The 19,276-nt window shown below is 41.1% G+C and overlaps 1 protein-coding gene across 2 annotated transcripts in view; it reads right to left on the reverse strand.

Annotated features, from left to right (window-relative positions):
- The window catches only part of nup93 (nucleoporin 93), a 140,873-nt gene that overhangs the window by 93,696 nt on the left and 27,901 nt on the right, over positions 1–19,276 (reverse strand). For both annotated transcript variants that reach the window (XM_087995972.1, XM_043707163.2), the window contains exons 2-3: positions 2,513–2,710; positions 1,129–1,246 (exon numbers count right to left, since the gene is read on the reverse strand). In XM_087995972.1, the coding sequence (XP_087852098.1) occupies positions 1,129–1,246; positions 2,513–2,691 (297 nt within the window). In that variant the 5' untranslated portion in view covers positions 2,692–2,710. The remainder of the gene's footprint in view (positions 1–1,128; positions 1,247–2,512; positions 2,711–19,276) is intronic.

Here is a 19,276-nt window from a genome sequence, read left to right on the forward strand (position 1 = left end):
CCCACCCACACACAGTGAGTGTGAAACACCTCACTGAACTACCATGCAGTGTTATAAACTCAGCTAATTTTGAATTAACAATCCATAGACTGAACTAAAAGCATTTCTCAAAATTGACTTTTCATCTTAACATATTTATCATAACTACTACAGAAACTAGGAGCTTCAAGAAAGAAGTTCTTGATCATTTTAGACATAAGATTTCTATTCAAACCTGCAATAAATCTATACATACAAGTCAACATTTGATGAAAATCCAAATAAAACTGTCCATAAAAAGCAGCAATACATACTAAATGCGTAAAGTTTTTAATAGAACTTTCACTGTAGTTAAGGACATTGTTTAAACACTTAGATTACTGCTTTGTAATTCCAATGAACATTTTCATTTAACAATATATCCACATTCCGAATTACATTTTTCATAAGAATTAATTGAAAATGAAAAATATGCCAACTTTGTGGTTGATTGATAAAAAGTTATGTTTAAGTGTTAACACCAAAGCTAAAATTGATTTTAAAAAACAAATAAAGATGACTTGGTCCAAAGGAAATTTTGGATCTATGATCAAATAAAAAAAGCAGTGGAAGGGGTGCCCAAAACCACAGACTAAAACAGATATTGCTGAAAAAGCTCAGTAGGTCTGGCAGCATCTGTGGAGAGAACTCAGTTCTCAGTGAGGGTCACCCGAACAGAAACATTAATTCTGCTTTCTCTCCACAGATGCTGCCAGAACGGCTCAGCTTCTCTAACAATTACACGGTTTTTGTCTCTGGTCTATAGCATTCGCAGTTCTTTCAGTTTTCATTTAGTATTGCCCAATATCAGACTTTGCTTCTCGGCTAATGTTTTACTAATTCTCAGCCTAACGAAAATGGATCAAATGACAAACATCAGCAGGGTTTTCTACCACAGTGGAAAAGCTAAAACTAATGATAGCCACACAAGTTCATAATCAGAACTGGTAACAGTGGACACTGGCCAGTATGGAAAGAATTTCTATTGCATATTTCAATTCCATCTACTTTTCTTGTCGATGTATAATTTATTTTGCAAACATTTTATACTCTATATTTGCAGTCACATCTCATTTACCCAAGACAGCAAACTGACAGGATTCCATTTACCTGTATATCTGTGTCCTTCACTGGTTCAAGAGGCTCAAATGTTGTAGCTGCACTGAGACTTTCCAAGCGTTGAGAAATGTGAGAGATGTCTAATCCTTTAGAACTTAGCAGAATGGACCTGTTTAAAGAAAAAGAGGGGAGGGAAAAAACTCAGCATTTGCAAAGTTTACTTATCGACAATTATTGCAACTTTACATGGGCTGGTTTTAGGCATTGACAATTATGTTGCAATCAACCTTATGTTCTGTAAATCTTTTCCAATTCAACAAACTATCAAAAGAATATTACATGCTGTTAAAATAGAGTAAAAAGAAAAACACGATTGCACTGCTTTGACACAATATGGAGAATATTAGCATGTGGCCACATTTTCCCAATTTCAGCCACAGCCGCAGAAGCAGCTAACTCTCATTTGCTAATTGAGAATGGATTATGGAGCAGCACTAAAAGAAACCAAGGTATAGAACTGCTTGTCTGCTATCATAGCATTAGATTGTTACTCGCGACAGGTGACACAGAAGTGAAAAAACAGGTTATTTTAAAAATTCAGGTAACATTCAAGATAAAACAACAAACCTTCATTAAAAACTGAAATTTAGCATCTAAATATTTCTTTCATGTGGTTTGGTACTTTCAGTAAAAGGAATCCAATGAATCTCACAAGAACCTATTAACTAATGAAGTGAGGACTTTCTTCCAGTTTAGTTACGCGTGGTTTTCTCACATCCATTACACAATTAAAGGCACACTTTGCGAAAAACAAATCAATTAGAAAGAGAAAAAGGTCTATCGTTCCTGACAAATAACAGGGACTTTCCCATCTCCAATTTTCCCTCACCAAACAAATTAAACTACGATCAAACAAGGAATTTACTTGACTTTGTAGCAGTGGTGGGGAAAGCCATTTAGCTCAGTTAGCTATCCAGCTAGATGATCGAATTAGTGCCTCCAGTCTGTTTGATCTGCTGTGACTGAAGTAGATTTTGTAGATCACCCTACAGTTTAAAAAAAAAATGGTGCTGTACTGAGGATTGGTGAATAATCATCAAGGTCTTGCCTTTAGGCAGAGAGCTCAGAAGAAACCTTAAAAGCTCATGTTTCCATCTTAACAGCAAAAATCAATCAAAACATGCCATCACTGCACAATCAAAATGTGTCATCAAAAACAACAGATTGCCTGACTTAACATAAGCATCACAGGAGAACTGGTCAAATTTTATACAAATTGATTCACTGGTAAAGTAATTAGTGCGCTGCTTCAGTTCATGTTAAGTAATCCTACAATAAAGTGATGAAACATCAGTGATAAAGTAAAATCATTCTCATAAGGTATCTACGGTAAGAATTCAATATATTCCGCATGGAAGTCAGCACTTCTACTCACGCTTTGACATCTGCTGTCTCCTGTGATGTGCGTGTCAGGGTCCTTGAGCGCAAGACCTCTCCAGCCTGCTGAATCTCCTGTAGGTTTCTTTCTACATGGGGAAGCTCAGACACACCTTCAGTTTCTGCTGCAAGCTGCTCAGCTTGCTGTAACAGCTCGCCGAAACCTTCCATATCCATAATAAACACTGAACAGATTCTGCAGAAAGGAAACAAAAGGAGAGGCATACTGGGAGACAGCTTACACATAAAATCTTTCACTTACATGGTGCTTTTTATATGGAAAGACCACTGTAGATGCTTCAGACACAATGCAAAAATAGGTAACAAGCTCAAAACTTTTCAGAGAGACGGGCTTCAAGAAGGAAACGCTACACCTTAGATTAATGAAAGTCTGGAGGACACAGACACCTGAGAGAGAAGAGATGGTTTAGAGGAGTGGTGAGGCTGAAGATGGGGAGACACACGATAAAATAACTGAGCATGAAAATAAGAATTTTAAATTGATGGGAGTTGGATCAGGAATATGATGGATGAGTGGAATGTTGTATTGGTTACCACATGAGCCACTGAGCCTCCAACGATCTGAAACAGCCTTGACGAAAGTCTAGAAAGGCCAGACTATTTGTTCTGGAGTTTAGAAGAGTCAGAGGTGACTATATTGAAACATAGAAGATGATGGTTTCTCTAATGGGGTGATCTAGAACTAGGAGCTGTAGTTTAAATGTAAGGCGACATCCTTTCAAAACAGAAATGAGTGAACATTTTCTCTCTCAGGATTGAGTGTCTTTGGAATTCTCTTCAGCAAAATACAGTATCTTTAATTATTTTAAGGCAGAGGTAGATTGACTCAATTACCAAGGGAATGAGAGATTATTGGGGATAAGCAAGAATGTAGAGTGGAGGTTAAAATCAGATCAGCCATGAACTTATCAAATACAGTGGAGTCTGAAAGGGCCAAGAGACCTGCTGCTTTGTTCGTACGTTGGCAATTTACACAGGGTGGAGAATGAGGCGTTAGCCTGGTGACCATTGGAATAGTCTAGTTTGGGAGTACCAATTCCAATGGATTTGTTCTGGCAATCAATAGAGAGGGAGGTAATAGTGGAGGCAGGTTAGAAGCAGGCAATCTTTGTGGCAGCTATAGAAGTCATTGTTTAGCTCAGGATCAAATAGGATCCCAACATCTTAAACAGCTCATTTTAGCCCAGTAAGTGGCTAGGGAGCTATCTGGAATCAGTGGCATGAGTCAGGACTTTCAGGCAATGGCCTGAATGACCAGTGTTTTCTCCGTTTAACTATAGCTCATCCAACACCAGGTATTGGACAAATAATCTGGCAACCAAGCAATGCTGCCTATTACAGAGCTGCACAAATGTAAAAAACAAACTGCACTTCATTTCCAATTCAAATCCTTTAATAAGATCTGCTAGATATTAACAGTGATTGCTGTGATACAGAATGTCACAGGTCAGAAGAGTCACCAAAATTGCAAGCATTCTTATGGGCAAGAACATCATGTTAAGTCATGGAAGTAAGTTCAAGCCACAAAAGCACTCAAGCCTGTTATGCCATTAAATAAATCAAGTATGATTTACAGCCTTTCTAAAATGCTTCCAAGTGAATTGCAACCGATACACAGATATTAAAAAATATAAAGAGAATGCCAGTCCAGGGAAAGTGCCGTCTAGTGCATTGGAATGAATAAGAACGCTCAGAAAACAAAATGGCTGCCTTCTATGTGGATCGCTTGTGCCCGTGTCATTGGGAAGATTGCAATCACAAAGTATTTATTTTGATTAACTGGCCCCTAAGCAACTACCTACTAAATGTCTAGAAATCCTACAGTGGCGATTCTCCAGGGTCTACTTTTAAAATCACTGCTTTGTTTTTCCATATAAATGATTTAGGAAATTGAATTCTATAAATTAATTCTATCAGGAAACTTAAAATGTAATAAAAGAGCAATAAATAGTACGGATGAAACACGCAGACTGGTGAAGTCGATTGATGCGTGCAGCTGAAATGTAATGCAGTGAAATGTGGAACAATACATTTTGATGGGAAGATTAAGACAAATAATACAAACCGAAAAGTACAATTTTAATGGGATGCAGAATCAGATACATGGAGGTGTATGTATACATATGCTTGAAGATGGCAGGTAAAAGAAAAGAGCCTCCATAATTGTTGGACTTGTTAATTAAAAAGCCTTAAATAAATATACGCAAGGCTATGCTAACCTTTTATAAATCATTGAATTGGCTCCAGTTGGAGTAGTGTATTCAATTCTGATCAACCTTTTGGGAGGATGTCAAGGTCATATGATGTTAATTGCATATTAATTGGTGTTTCAATGCATTCATTCATAACTTGTCTATCCCTACCTCTAGGCCAGAAAGTCTAGGTTCAATTCTCACTTCCCCTAGACTATTGTCATTACAGGTCCAACTGACAGTTTGGTTAAAAGATGTAAAATATGTAAGCAGATTGAAAGGGAGGTTGTCAGATTGGAAGTACTTGAAATATAAACATGTTGCCTTTGTAATTAAAAGTTTATAATTCCCTGACTCAGAGTCAGAGTTACAAGTTACCAAAGAAATTGACTGTAATGGCAACAGGGATGTGAGGTCCTTCAGTTATGTGGTCAGCCTGGAGATGTGTTCTGCACCACAAATAGGTTGAGAAGATCTGGTAGAGATATTCAGAGTTTTGAGACAGCAGCTATCCATAAACTGTTAGGAATGGCATGAATAATTCAATAACACAGATTGAAGGATTTTGGCAAAAAAAAAGGTGACATCAGGAAACTGTTTTTTTTAAAAAGGCAGCGAGATGCTATGATCTGAGAAACACTGCTTGAAAGAATTGTGAGAATAGACAACAGTGACTATCAAAACAAAACAGTGAAAATTGGAAAATACTTGACAGCATGGAAAAATTAAGGAGTGCGAAGAAAGAGCAGAGGAGTTAGGTATAATTGGTTAGAATTGTCAAGCAACTGACAAAAGACACAGCAGGCCAATTGCTATGATTCTATGAATCCACTACCTAATCTTATCAAGAGACAATGTCAGCTACACGATGGAAAAGTGTTGGTATTCAAGAAACAAACCAAAACAGGAAATTGCTAGAGAAATTCAGCACATTTGGCAGCGTCAGTGGGGAGGAAACAGTTAACGTTTAGAGTTTGGTGACCCTTCTTCAGAACGGCTACACTGGGCTAAAGCTAACTCAGTTTTCTCTCCACAGATGCTGCCAAACGTGCTGAATTTCTCCAGCAATTTCTGTTTTGGTTTGTTCCAAATGTCCAGCATCCACAGTTCTTTGCTCTATTATTTCAGGAAGTGTTTTCTCAACAGACAATGGAAATAGCATGCTCTGAAGTCAAAACATTGAAATCTGATGGTACCTGGGTTCTCTTCCCTGATTCGGATTTAAAAAAAAATCTTAAACTTCAGATTTGAAAATGCCAGCTTTATTATAACAAAAACTGGGCAAACCCAACACCTGCCAGCTCTTCCAATTTACAGTGCAGCTACAATATATCCCTGTTCCTTCGGCGTCACTGGGTCAAAATCCTGGAATTCCTTCCCTAATGGTATTGTGGGTCAGCTCACAGAAGGAAGGTGGACTGCAGCGGTTCAAGAAGGCAGCTCACACCACCTTCTCAAGGGGAGCTAGGGACAAACAATAAATGCTGGCCAGCCAGCAATGCCCACATCCCATAACTGGATGAAAAGAAATTATATTGTGAATAGAAGTCATCAACAATTGACTTTTAAAGAAACATAAATGCAATCAACAACACAATACTTGATCAGGACATGTAGCACAGAAATTCCTGAATAAATGCTTGTAATGGAGTTTGAAAACAATTTGCTCAGTGCATCCACTCTTTTAATAAATATAGGATATGAAGCTGTCAACTCCTGTATCCTCATTTTCACAGACTGGATTCAAAGCCTTTAGATTCAAAACTCCAATATGAACAGATATGATCTCTTGTGCTCTAACCTGTGCCATCCAGAATTATAGATTAGGCTGCCCAGTAAAATAGATTGATGATTACTTGAGAAGCTTTAGAGCTTCAGTCACCATTTAATTTTCAAAGTTAAAAAAAGCCAGAAAAGCAAAACAAGTTAAGAGCAAGCTTAGTTCAACATCTTAACAATATAAAATGCAAAGGATTGATGCAGCTAGGTAATATACAAGTAAAATGATGATGCAAAATACTATAACACAAATTCAATGATCATTTGGCAACCACATTTTTACATGGTGCAGGAATCTGGATCTATCTTAAAGTAGACATCAAAATCAAAACTAGCTTTTAAACAAAAACAAAAAAGGCAGATGGTGAAAATCAGAAATTAAAGAAAAATGACTGAAAAACTCAGCAAGTCCAGATTAAGAAAAACATCTTTGGACTCAGAACTAACTGTTTCTCTTTACACAGCTGCTGCCAGACCTGTAGAGTTTTCCAGCACTTTCAGTTTTTATTTCCTAAAGTAGATGTGTTCCACACCACTTACGCAATAACAAATCAGATTTCTGAAGAATGGATTTGCACTTTTATAACATCTTAACCTCACCTCCCAAACATCACAAAATATTTCATATACAATGAATTACTTTAATATGTAACACTCTTACTTTGTAGCAGAATCTAAAGTTCCGAATCATATTGCAAGAAATGTAGCTGATGTGAAACTCTGAACATTGAGAGCACCCGAAATATGTTTCTAAACAGTATAAATCAGTGTAGGTGCAGATTCAATTTCTGTGGCATGCGGAGTTACCAACTGGGTAAATAAATGGATGGGATAATTAACCTAGGGCTAGGAAAATCAGCTGCAGTATCTGTGGCCAAATATTATATATTCAGTTTTACTTGAAAGAAACATCTGGACATGTCAGTCAGTCAGGTGAAAGCAGGATCAGAACTGGGTTTACAAAACAGAAATTACTGGAAAAACTCAGCAGTCCTGGTAGCATCTGTGGAGAGAAATCAGATTTAGCATTTCAGATCCAGTGACCCTTCCTCAGACCCTCTGAGGCAGGGTCACTCGACTCAAAATGTTGACTCTTGATTTCTCTCCACAGATGCTGCCAGATCTGCTGAGCTTTTCCAGCAATTTTTTTTTCTGATTTACAACATCCACAGTTCTTTCAGTTTTTATTCAAAACTGGGTTTGGCTGTGACTAAATTCAGAATTAAATCATCAATACATACTCACTGTTAAATCACACATGAAACTTTGTTATTTGAGTGAAATCCTAGATTCAAGCACCTATTGAACTATGCTCCAATATGAATCTGTAGCCTGTGAAGTGAGAGGGCAGGAGAGTGAAGTAATGCTGGAGAGTGCTGTAGCCTGTGAAGTAATGCTGGAGAGTGAGAGGGCAGGAGCACTAGTGAAATGTGAAACACAAAGCTTAATCTATTTAATATTTTTAATCCACGAGCTGTGGCTTTCAAATAAATTTTTGTTATCGGACTTTGCACCAGACAACATAATGGGATCATTGCATCTTTGTCTTGGCACAGTCTGTCATTAGAACGAGCAAACAACAGGCTTTCAACTAAATTGCCTCTGAAGCTAAAGTGTCTTTCTGCAAGGGAATCATGTGTTTCTTATATCCCAAACAACTTCTACTTACACTGCCCTTTAATGTTTAAGCTCCGAAAATGCATAATGGGAAGATTTAGAATCAAGTTACAGCAACTAAAATTTGACAACGTAATGAAAATCTCGACCACCAAATAGATGGGTTCTGACAATTGATTTTTAAAACATGAAATGAGGAAGAGATTCTCGGCAGGGAGCTCCCAGAATAGGATTGAAGTAGCTAAACAATGCTAATCAGGAGTTGTAGAGTCAGCTGTACAGCACGGAAAGAGACCTTTCAGTCCATACCAACCAGATTTCCCAAACCAATCCAGTCCCACCTGCCAGCACCCAGCCCATATCCCTCCAAACCCTTCCTTTTCATATACCCTTACAAATTCCTTTTAAAATGTTGCAATTGTATTAGCCCCCACCACTTCCTCTGACAGCTCATTCCATACACGTATCACCCTCTACATGGAAAAGTTGCCCCGCAGGTCTCTTTTATATCTTTCCCCTTTCACCCTAAACCTATGCCCTCCAGTTCTGGATTCCCCCACCCCAGGGAAGAGAATTTGTCTATTAATCCTATCCACACCCCTCATGATTTTGTAAACATCTATAAGGTCATCCCTCAGCCTCCGACACTACAAGGAAAACAGCACCAGCCTGTTCAGCCTGTCCCTATAGCTCAAATCCTCCAACCCTAGCAATATCCTTGTAAATCTTTTCTGAACCCTTTCAAGTTTCACATCATCTCTCTGATAGGAAGGAGAACAGAATTGCATGCAATATTCTAAAAGTGGTCTAACCAATGTCCTGTACAGCCACAACATGACCTCCCAACTCCTGTACTCAGTACTCTGACCAATAAAGGAAAGCATACCAAACGCCTTCTTCACTACCCTATCCACTTGCAACTCCGCTTTCAAGAAGCTACGAACCTGCACTCCAAGGTCTCTTTGTTGAGCAACACTCTCTAGGACCTTACCATTAAGTGCATAAGTCCTGCTAAGATTTGCTTTTCCAAAATGCAGCACCTTGCATTTACCCGAATTAAACTCCATCTGCCACTTCTCAGCCCATTGGCCCATCTGGTCCAGATCCCATTGTAATCAGAGGTAACTTTCTTCACTGTTCACTGCACCTCCAAGTTTGATGTCATCTGCAAATTTACTAACTATACCTCTTATTCTCACATCAAATCATTTCTATAAAAATGATGAAAAGTAGTGAACCCAGCACCGATCCTTGTGGCACTCCACTGGTTACAGGCCTCCAGTCTGAAAAACAACAGTCCAACACCACCCTCTGTCTTCTTTGAGCCAGTTTTGTATCCAAATGGCTAGTTCTCCCTGTATTCCATGAGATCTAATCTTGCTAACCAGTCTCCCATGGAGAACCTTGTCGAACGCCTTACTGAAGTCCATTTTGATCACATCCACCACTCTGCCCTCATCAATCCTCTGTTACTTCTTCAAAAACCTCAATCAAGTTTGTGAGACATGATTTCCCACACACAAAGCCATGTTGACAATCCCTAAATCAGTCCTTGCCTTTCCAAATACATGTACATCCTGTCCCTCAGGATTCCCTCCAACAATTTGCCCACCACCGAGGTCAGGCTCACCGGTCTATAGTCCCCTGGCTTGTCCTTACTACCCTTCTTAAACAGTGGCACCATGTTAGCCAACTTCCAGTCTTCTGGCACCTCACCTGTGACCATCTCCCCCTCCTTTCATGCCTCCCTTTCTGTCCTTCCTGTAGTAGCATTCCTTAACACCATTTTTGTGCAATATCATTGTATACATGACATCTTTAACAAATAGAAATCTATCAGTCTTCAACATACCTCTTTAAACAGTATCATGGTGACCTACTATCCATATGACAGGACAAAATCTTTGATTAAAATCTCACCCAAAATGCAGCACTTCCAATAGCCCAGAGTCTTGGAAGTACTACATTGGAATTTTATCATTGACTTCAAATCCTGGACTGGGGCTTGAATCCACAACCTTCTTGACTTGAGATAGGAATGAATTTCAAGTGAGCAACACGGATAGATGGAAAATAACAAATCAGACGAATGAAGAACAATAAAAGGAGATCAAGGCTGCAGAAGATGACAGGGCATAACAAGAGCATGGAGGAGTTAAGGATGAAACAGCCAGGAAGAAGCAACTTAACACCGTGCCATCAGGAGTTTCCATTTAAAAATGTGGAAACAGGAACTGCTGCCAACTTTCTGCCACATTGCGAGTTCCAAGCAAACAGAAGATTTTACTTTAATATAAAAGAGCTATTGCCAGGTAGTTAGGAGAAACCATTTTTTCCTATTTGTGTTTATTATTACACCATCTGTGCAAGTGTCTTGCTTTTGCTTTTCTTGCCTCAATTCTTTTTGTACTTCCTTCTGTCACAGTCTGTTTTTAAATTTTCCTTTCAGATGGAGAGGAGAGGTAGCAGTGTGCTCAGTAAGGCAGTTCCCGACCTACAGAATGATTTTTGTAGAGGTAATGGGAAAACTAATGCTGTCTCCCTTCTTATCCCTACCAGGCCCCAGTAACCAATTACCATTATCGCTACACTATCACTTCTCAACAATCCATTCACTTCTATCAATATTATCACAACTGCTTAACAACTGAAAATGCCCTTAGTTTGTCCTTTAACCCTGGACTCACTTAATTCTTTCCAGTCTGTTAGCTCCCGAAAATCTAAGGGTCACCTTCATTTTGCTCCATGCTTTCCTCCTGTTTCAAAGTGAATCAATTTTTTTGCCTTTCAAAATTAAGGAAACTCCTTTTCTCTTTCAAGGTCAGGCTTTATCCGCATTTCAAACTATTTTTCTTTCTTTCCATCCCTCCCTCCCTAAACCTTGATCATAACCCCTTAAAAAAATGTCAATATCACCACCCTTCAATAGAGTTCTTCTGTTCAATTCTTCTTTCTTTATTCAGTTTGCCCAAATTCAGCTCAATTCACACCTGCAAATGAAGAATATATCAGCACAGTACTTCATTAAATTTATTGGGAGTAGACTTTGCAGCCTGGATTGCGCAGGAAAGCATTATAGAACACGCGGGACTGAAGTGGTCCTTGGCCGTAAAGACCAACAGGGGACATCAAAACACCACAAAGCTTGATTTTAACCAGGCTCTTGGGCATTATCAGATCAGGTTAAATCAATCATTTGGCTACATTTATGGCTGCTAAATTTGCCAAGAGTACCGATACATCCTCTGCAATTATGGTAGTCTGGTAATGAAGCTTACCCCATATTTGCACACCAGAGAACACATCAAAAATGGCCAAGATCCACAATTTTCCAATTCTATGAAATTATTATAGAATCCAGTTCATCTACAATGTGTTGTAGTGACAAGGTAGCTGGAATTGATTTGGCACTGGAGAGCACACTTTTGTAATTAATATTAGGCACTCAGAAGAGAGTCAACACTCTTTTGCAAGAATCTGCAATGGAGCACAATCTAGCCAGTGTACTTCCCAGCCCAACCTGGATATTAAATTTGGTATTGATCTGGTTGTACAATACACTTCCTGCGTAGCACATTCACACTTGCCCAGAGCAAAATAAGCACTAAAAGTTCTGATCCAAAGCTGATCTTTGACAGACTGTAACAAAAATCTGAAACATAAATTTTGGTTTTTTTTTGCAACAACTGCTCTGCAATAGCCTCTTTCTAGTCAAGAAGTGGAGAAACTAAGAGCAAATAACAGCAAGAACTGTTCAAAGCAATCATTTAAAGGGGAGTGATTTTTGTTGACATCAAGCCAATTTTTACTCTAAAGTTTATAGGAAAGGTCAAAATAAAGGTGACTATAGTGAGTTCTGTTAATCTGTCAATTAATGACGTAGCTTCTTGTGCGCATGGGTTCTTGGGGCACGGTTGTAGTGTCCGTACCTCTGAACCATCAAGTCACACTTAAGTTCAGTGGGACACGAACAGGCTGAAATGATGGGTCTACCAGGACAGTCCTGTTTGTGGATTTGAAATGACGGCAAAGTGTGCGAAAATTTGGCTGGAATTATGCCTGGATCAGTTGATTTTTCAGCTTTAAATTCTCAAGAGATGTCAAAAGACTTCCTATTGCTGCATTACAGCAGGCTCACTTGTTGATAAAAACTTTTGAAACAGAGGTGTCATATCACTGACAATATCTGTAAAATATCTATAAATGACATTGGAGTGTGGCAGGTACTGAACTCCAGTTAAAAAAAATGCAACAATCTGAGGGAACTGGGAAGATAGCATCATTAGGTTAACAGGACAAGTTATACCAAAGGGTCTGTTTCTGTGCTGTACATCTCTATGACTCTATGTTGATCTGACAGTGGATTATCCAGTTTGAACTGGTCATGGTAGAAACTTTGGGCTTGCAATTACATTCTAGACCTTGTGATGATGATCGCGCCACTTTGGAAAAGCCTTTGATGTACATACAAAAGAAACCTCATCAGAAGGGTGATTCAAGCTTTTGTCACTTTTATGACTATGAATATTGTTACAAGAGTGAATTCAAGCTGATAGCAAGGAGCTGAAATTGCATCACATTTAGTAAAAATAGCAGAAGCATTGGGCACTTCAGGCCAAAAGTGGAAGATACCCTGCAGCTTAAAGCTTAGGAATTGATGTCCCCAATCATCCCTGTCACACACTGTGTTGATATGTTAATGTCATGCAGAATTAGCAATTAGAGAAATCAGAATAAAGTTGTGATTGCTATCAAGAAGGCACATGATTCCCACTTTCTTAGTAGAGACACAGTTTGGTTAAAAATCTTATCCAAATCTACTGTTAAAGAGAGTCAGGTTGGTGTTCATTTGATTGAAATCCCACAAATAGAGATATCTTCCTTTCAGTTTGATTCCTTATTGCAGAGTAGAGGATGAGTATGTGGCAGCGATGTAGTTCCCCGTGACACTAGGTAAATAAGGGCAGCATAGGTAATGCCATGCAATATTATAGGATGTGCTGGAAGTTCTGAAGTAGTGCCATACTGGATACTCAACATCAATTTTATCTCTCTCTCCACAGATGCTGCCAGACCTGCTAAGTTTCTCCAGCACTTCCTGGTTATAATTCAGATTTCCAGCATCAACAACATTTTGCTTTTAACTGCTGAAGTTGTAATTTTGTTGACAGAAGTTGGAGACTTCCCTTTAGAAAGCATCAATGCACAGACACCTTTTTAAACTGATCAATATCTTGAGAAATTAAGAGACTCCGATTGAAAAATTGAGACCTGAGATACAAAACGTCTTTACTCAGCAGGTTTTGAATACTTGAAATTCTCGACAAGAGTGCAGAGGATGCCAGATCTGCATATACTCAAAACAGGATTGGTAGAACTTTGAATATTAAGGAGATGGAGGGTTGTGTGGACATTTGGGAAGGTGGAGTTGAAGAAAGAGATCAGCTGTGACCTTATTAAAAAGCAGAGTAGGGCAAATGCCTTTCTTATAAGCATATACAAAAGCATATCTTCATTGCATCTTAATTTTCTATAAATCCAGTCTCTTGCCTTTGTCTGTTTCTACAGATCATTCACACCGGTTAGTCACCATTAATTAAAAACAGACAACATCAGGTCACCTTGACAACTGAAAAACATTAGCATTTGGCCAAGGAGGAATTTACTCCTCCTCCCTCTTCACCAAGTAAAATTATAAAGCACTGGGACACCTACAAACAGGTGTGAAGTTAACATCCTGAACCTAGACAATTTTCACTCCCCCTAACCTGGGGGTGCTGAGCCCAATCATGGCACAGTGATAAAGATGAGCTATTAAGCGCAATGCTGTAACTTAAAGTGGAAGCTTCCTCCTTCACACTCACTCAGCTGCCCAAAAAAGAAAGGATTTGTGAATCAAGGTATTTCCAGCTTTGGAAAAGACAGAGGAAAGGAATAAAAGCATCATTGCAGCTTGGAAGGAGGCAGAAAGTATGACATTGACAGGGGTAGTAATGGTGCAACTGAATTGAGCTGCACAAGCCTGGAAAACCGTGCAATAACTGACTTGCACTCATTTTTCGAGCTAATCCCTATTCTGAGCATCTAAATACACGATCCATTCATTTTTGTCTTCTCCATCAGAACTGCACCACATCAAATCAGGAAGGACTCTTGTTAAGCGTATTTTGAAATGACAACCTCCAGGTCTACACAAGTAAAGTGTTCATTTATTATGTCAAAAAAAATACTGGTCAGCTCAATGAGAAAAATCAAAGCTAATATGAAAACTCTCAAAATATACATTGTAAAATACCAGGTTTAAATTTAGAATCTTACTATGAGCGCCCTTTCGGTGATGCTGACCATGGGTTGTATCCTTGTTGTTCTAGCTTTCGGCTTCCCTGAAGCAACGTCTCCTGTGACCTAAGAGATCAATACTGGAGTGACAGACCTAGTCACAAAGGTCACATCTGTATGCAATTGTTGATCTGCTGCACTCTATCCTGCGTGCCCGCTTGTCTGCTGCAGTGCTCCTCAGTTTCTTTTCCCCTGGTTTGAGGTGTTGGTTCAGGGTGTTTCTCCATCTGGTGTGGTCAGCTACAAGCCTTTCTTAGGACCCTGTAATGATATCAAGTGCCTTCATGCCCCTCATGCAGACATTCTTGTAGCACAGCTGGGGACGCCCAGTGGGTCTCTTCCCGGATGCAAGCTCTCCATAGAGAATATCCTCTGGGATGCGGACATCCTCCATGCGGTGGATGTGGCCCAGCCAGCGCAGTCTCCACTGCCTGAGCAGAGTGTACATGTGGAGAAGGCCAGCACGAGATAGGATTGCTACATTGGACATGGTCTTGCCAGAATATGCCCAGGATATAGCAAATATTCCTCAAGTGGAAGTCTTCTCTCCTGTCTGGCATATGTAGTCCATGTTTCACTGCTGTACAGCAATGTGCTTATGATGGAGGCATTGTAGACTGACGTTTGTCTTCACTGTCAGCTTGGGATTTGTCCATACTCAAGTCGTGAGGCGAGCAAGAGTGGAGACTGCTTTCCTGATCTTCTTGTCGAAGGAGGGGTTGTCAGTGATGGTAGAACCATGGTATGTAAACTGATAGACGACACTGGTGATGACTGGTGGTGCTTTTGTGTCCTGTCCCAGGATGCTTGACTTCTTCAGACTGATAGTCAGCCTGAAATCCTTGCAAGCATGAGAGGGGCGGTGTGTCAGTGGCTGGAGTTCCTACTGAGTGTGTGTTGCAAACACAGCATTGTCGGCAAACAGCATGTCCCTAATGTGCACCGCACGCACTTTAGTCTTGGCTCTGAGGCAGGTCAGGTTGAAGAGCCTGCCATCTGATCTAGTGCGTAGGTAAATCCCCTCCGCTGTGGTGCCAAAGGCATGTTTCAGGCGCACAGCAAAAAAAAGTCCCAAAGAGTGTGGAAGCAAGAATGCAGCCTTTTTTGACACCACTGTGGATGCCGAAGGGCTCAGTCAGACTGCACTGTCCCCTTCATGTTACTGCAGAATGATTCAGTCATGCTTAGCTGTTTTGGTGAGCAGCCGATCTTCAGGAGAACCTTGAAAAGGCCATTTCTTCTGACCAGGTCAAATGCCTTGGTGGGGTCGATGAAGGCGACAGACAGGGGCATTTTCTGTTCTCTGCACTTCGCCTGCAGTTGGCGAAGGAAGATCATGTCTATTGTTGTCCTTTTAACTCAAAAGGTGCACTGTGACTGGTTACACACATTCTGCCAGTTTCCGCAAGCGAGTCAAGATGACCCAAGAAAAGGCTTTGCCAACAGTGTTGAGGAGAGAGAGATGCCCCTGTAGTTGTTGCAGTCACTTTTCTCACCCTTATTCTTGTACAGGGCAATGATCTTAGCATCCCTCATGGCCTATGGTACAGGTTCTTCTTGCCAGCACTGGCAGAGGACACTGGCAATGGGAGCAGAACACTGGCCTTGCAACACCTGATCAGATCAGGAGGAATCCTGTCACCACCCGGGGCCTTACCAGAGACCAGGCTGTCAATGGCCTTGTTGAGCTCTTCTATTGACGGCTCTGCGTCTTGCTCGTCCATGGTTGGCAAGCACGTGAAGGCATCAAATACTGAAGCAAACACTGTATGCTCTCTGGAGTAGAGATCAGAGTAGTGTTTAACCCACCTCGCTACCTGCTGGCCTTTGGATAGTAGTAACAGGATAGGTCAGAGTCAGCATGGATTTAAGAAGGGGAAATCATGCTTGACTAATCTTCTGCAATTTTTTGAGGATGTAACGCTGAAGATGGACGAGGGAGATCCAGTAGATGTAGTGTATTTGGACTTTCAGAAAGCTTTTGATAAAGTCCCACATAGGAGGTTAGTGAGCAAAATTAGGGCACATGGTATTGGGGGCAAAGTACTAACTTGGATTGAAAGTTGGTTGGCTGATAGGAAACAAAGAGTAGTGATAAATGGCTCCATTTCGGAATGGTAGGAAGTGACCAGTGGGGTACCGCAAGGATCAGTGCTGGGACTGCAGCTTTTTACAATATATGTTAATGATATAGAAAATGGTATTAGTAATAACATTAGCAAATTTGCTGATGATACTAAGCTGGGTGGCAGGGTGAAATATGAGGAGGATGTTAGGAGATTACAGGGTGACCTGGACAGGTTAGGTGAGTGGTCAGATGCAGTTTAATGTGGATAAATGTATGGTTATCCACTTTGGTGGCAAGAACAGGAAGGCAGATTACTACCTAAATGGAATCAATTTAGGTAAAGGGGCAGTACAGAGAGATCTGGGTGTTCTTGTACACCAGTCAATGAAGGTAAGCATGCAGATACAGCAGGTAGTGAAGGTGGCTAATAGCATGCTGGCCTTCATAACAAGAGGGATTGAGTATAGAAGCAAAGAGGTTCTTCTGCAGCTGTACAGGGCCCTGGTGAGACCATACCTAGAGTACTGTGTGCAGTTCTGGTCTCCAAATTTGAGGAAAGACATTCTGGCTATTGAGGGAGTGCAGCGTAGGTTCACAAGGTCAATTCCTGGAATGGCGGGACTACCTTAAGCTGAAAGACTGGAGCGACTGGGCTTGTATACCCTTGAGTTTATAAGACTGAGAGGGGATCTGATTGAGGCATAAGAATATTAAAGGATTGGACACTCTGGAGGCAAGAAACATGTTTCCGCTGATGGGGGAGTGCCAAACCAAAGGACACAGCTTAAAAATACGGGGTAGACCATTTAGGACAGAGATGAGGAGGAGAAACTTCTTCACCCAGAGAGTAGTGGCTGTGTGGAATGCTCTGCCCCAGAGGGCAGTGGAGGACCACTCTCTGGATTCATTTAAGAAAGAGTTGGATAGAGCTCTCAAGGACAGTGGAATCAAGGGTTATGGAGTTAAGGCAGGAACAGGATACTGATTAAGGATGATCAGCCATGATCATATTGAATGGTGGTGCAGGCTCGAAGGGCAGAATGGCCTACTCCTGCACCTACTGTCTATTGTGTGTGTGATTACTTCCCCAATAGAGGATTTGAGGGGAGCTGTCTTGCTCTGAGCTGGTCCTAGTGCCTTCTTGATGCCTTCATACATTCCCCTAATGTTCCCCATTATAAGGGCCATCTGAATTTCCTCACATAGCTGTGTCCAGTACTCGTTAGTGCATTGCATGGCGGTCTGCTGAACCTTGTTCCTGGTAGACCGAGAATCTGCAGGTACTTCCCACTAGCTGACCGCTTGTACTCAGCTTGGGCAACACGCTTGGCTTCAACAATGGGGGTCATCTGGGTTGCCTTAGCCTCAAACCAGTCACGTGTCTTGCAGGTCTTCTTCCCAAAAATAACCAGGGATGTGTGGTGCATGGGATCCCACAAGGTTTCCCACTTCTCTGTGGTGGAGTCTCTGTTTTGTGAGGCGCTGAGTTCTCTCTTGAAAACCTCAGAAATGTTGCACAAGGTCTGGCTGGGACATCTTGCTGACTTTGATGGGAAAGTTCCCCTGTTACTTGGTGCGATGGAATCTCTTAGGTTGCAGCCTGATCTTGCAACACACTAAGGAGTGGTTTATGTTACAGTCCACACTATGATAAGAGCCTGCGTGGAGAACATGTTTGATGGCAGCACGTCTAACTAGGATCAGATCGAGTTGGTGCCAATGCTTTGAGCATGGATGTCTCCAGGAAACCTTTGTCTGGAAGCAGGAGTTGGTGATGCACAAACCGTAGTAAGTGCACAGCTCAACCAGTCGCTGTCTGTTCTCATTCATTTTTGCCCACACCAAAATGCCCAAGGCAGGAGGGCCACGAGTTGTGGTCTGCACCCACTCTGGTATTGAAGTTGCCTAGAAGAACAAGTTGCTCCTTCCTAGGGATGCTGCTAATGAGACGTACAAGTTGGACATAAAACTCATCCTTTGTGTCTGGCGTAGAGGACAGTGTCAGGGCATACACGCTGACAAGGGTGACTGGGCCTGCAGTGGTGTTGGGGTGAAGAGTCAGGAGTCACTCTGAGCCATTGCTGCCTGGCTCTGTGTTCATCAGGCTGTCCTTTACTGCGAAGCTAACATCATGCGCTCTAGGCTCATGAGAGCCGTTCCACAGCCAGTAAAATGTGTAGTCCTTCTTTCAGTGAGCACGCCTATTCCAGCCTTGTTTCCTGGAGGGCAGCTATGCCCACATTGAATCTTTTGAGTTTGTTATTTATGAGAGCTGATTTCCTAGAGTCGCTGTCGTCCTGGAGGTTTTCTAAGAGGCTGGTCATCATTGCCTGGGATGTTCCAACTTCCCAGTTTTAGAGCAGCACTCTTCGGTTGCTTGGTGCTGTGATTGCAATCTGCTGTTCGGATAATTTCTAATCCCCATGCACCCGATGAGGATAGCAGATTGCAGCAGGACGATAGCTGTCCAGTGGGATCCGACAATCCTTCCCACCATCAGGAGCAACCCCTGGCGTCGCGCACTATGCCAATCTAGCGATGACTTAAAACTGCTGGGCGATGGTGATGGCCGAGTTCTGGGAGCACGGCCAAATCATGCTTTAATAAGGACATGCAGCTGTAAATGAGTGTATAGCTATGGACTTTGAAACTGATCATTAAAAATAATGAATCTGTCTATTTAAAAGGCTGGCAAGTAGGTTAATTTTCCAGACAGGAGCAAAATGTCTGCAGTTTTACCAAGGAC

Source organism: Chiloscyllium plagiosum, unplaced genomic scaffold (genome assembly GCF_037043375.1).
Source record: "Chiloscyllium plagiosum isolate Xiang-an unplaced genomic scaffold, Cpla_swu_hap1 HiC_scaffold_17, whole genome shotgun sequence".
In the NCBI taxonomy this organism is placed as follows: domain Eukaryota; kingdom Metazoa; phylum Chordata; class Chondrichthyes; order Orectolobiformes; family Hemiscylliidae; genus Chiloscyllium; species Chiloscyllium plagiosum.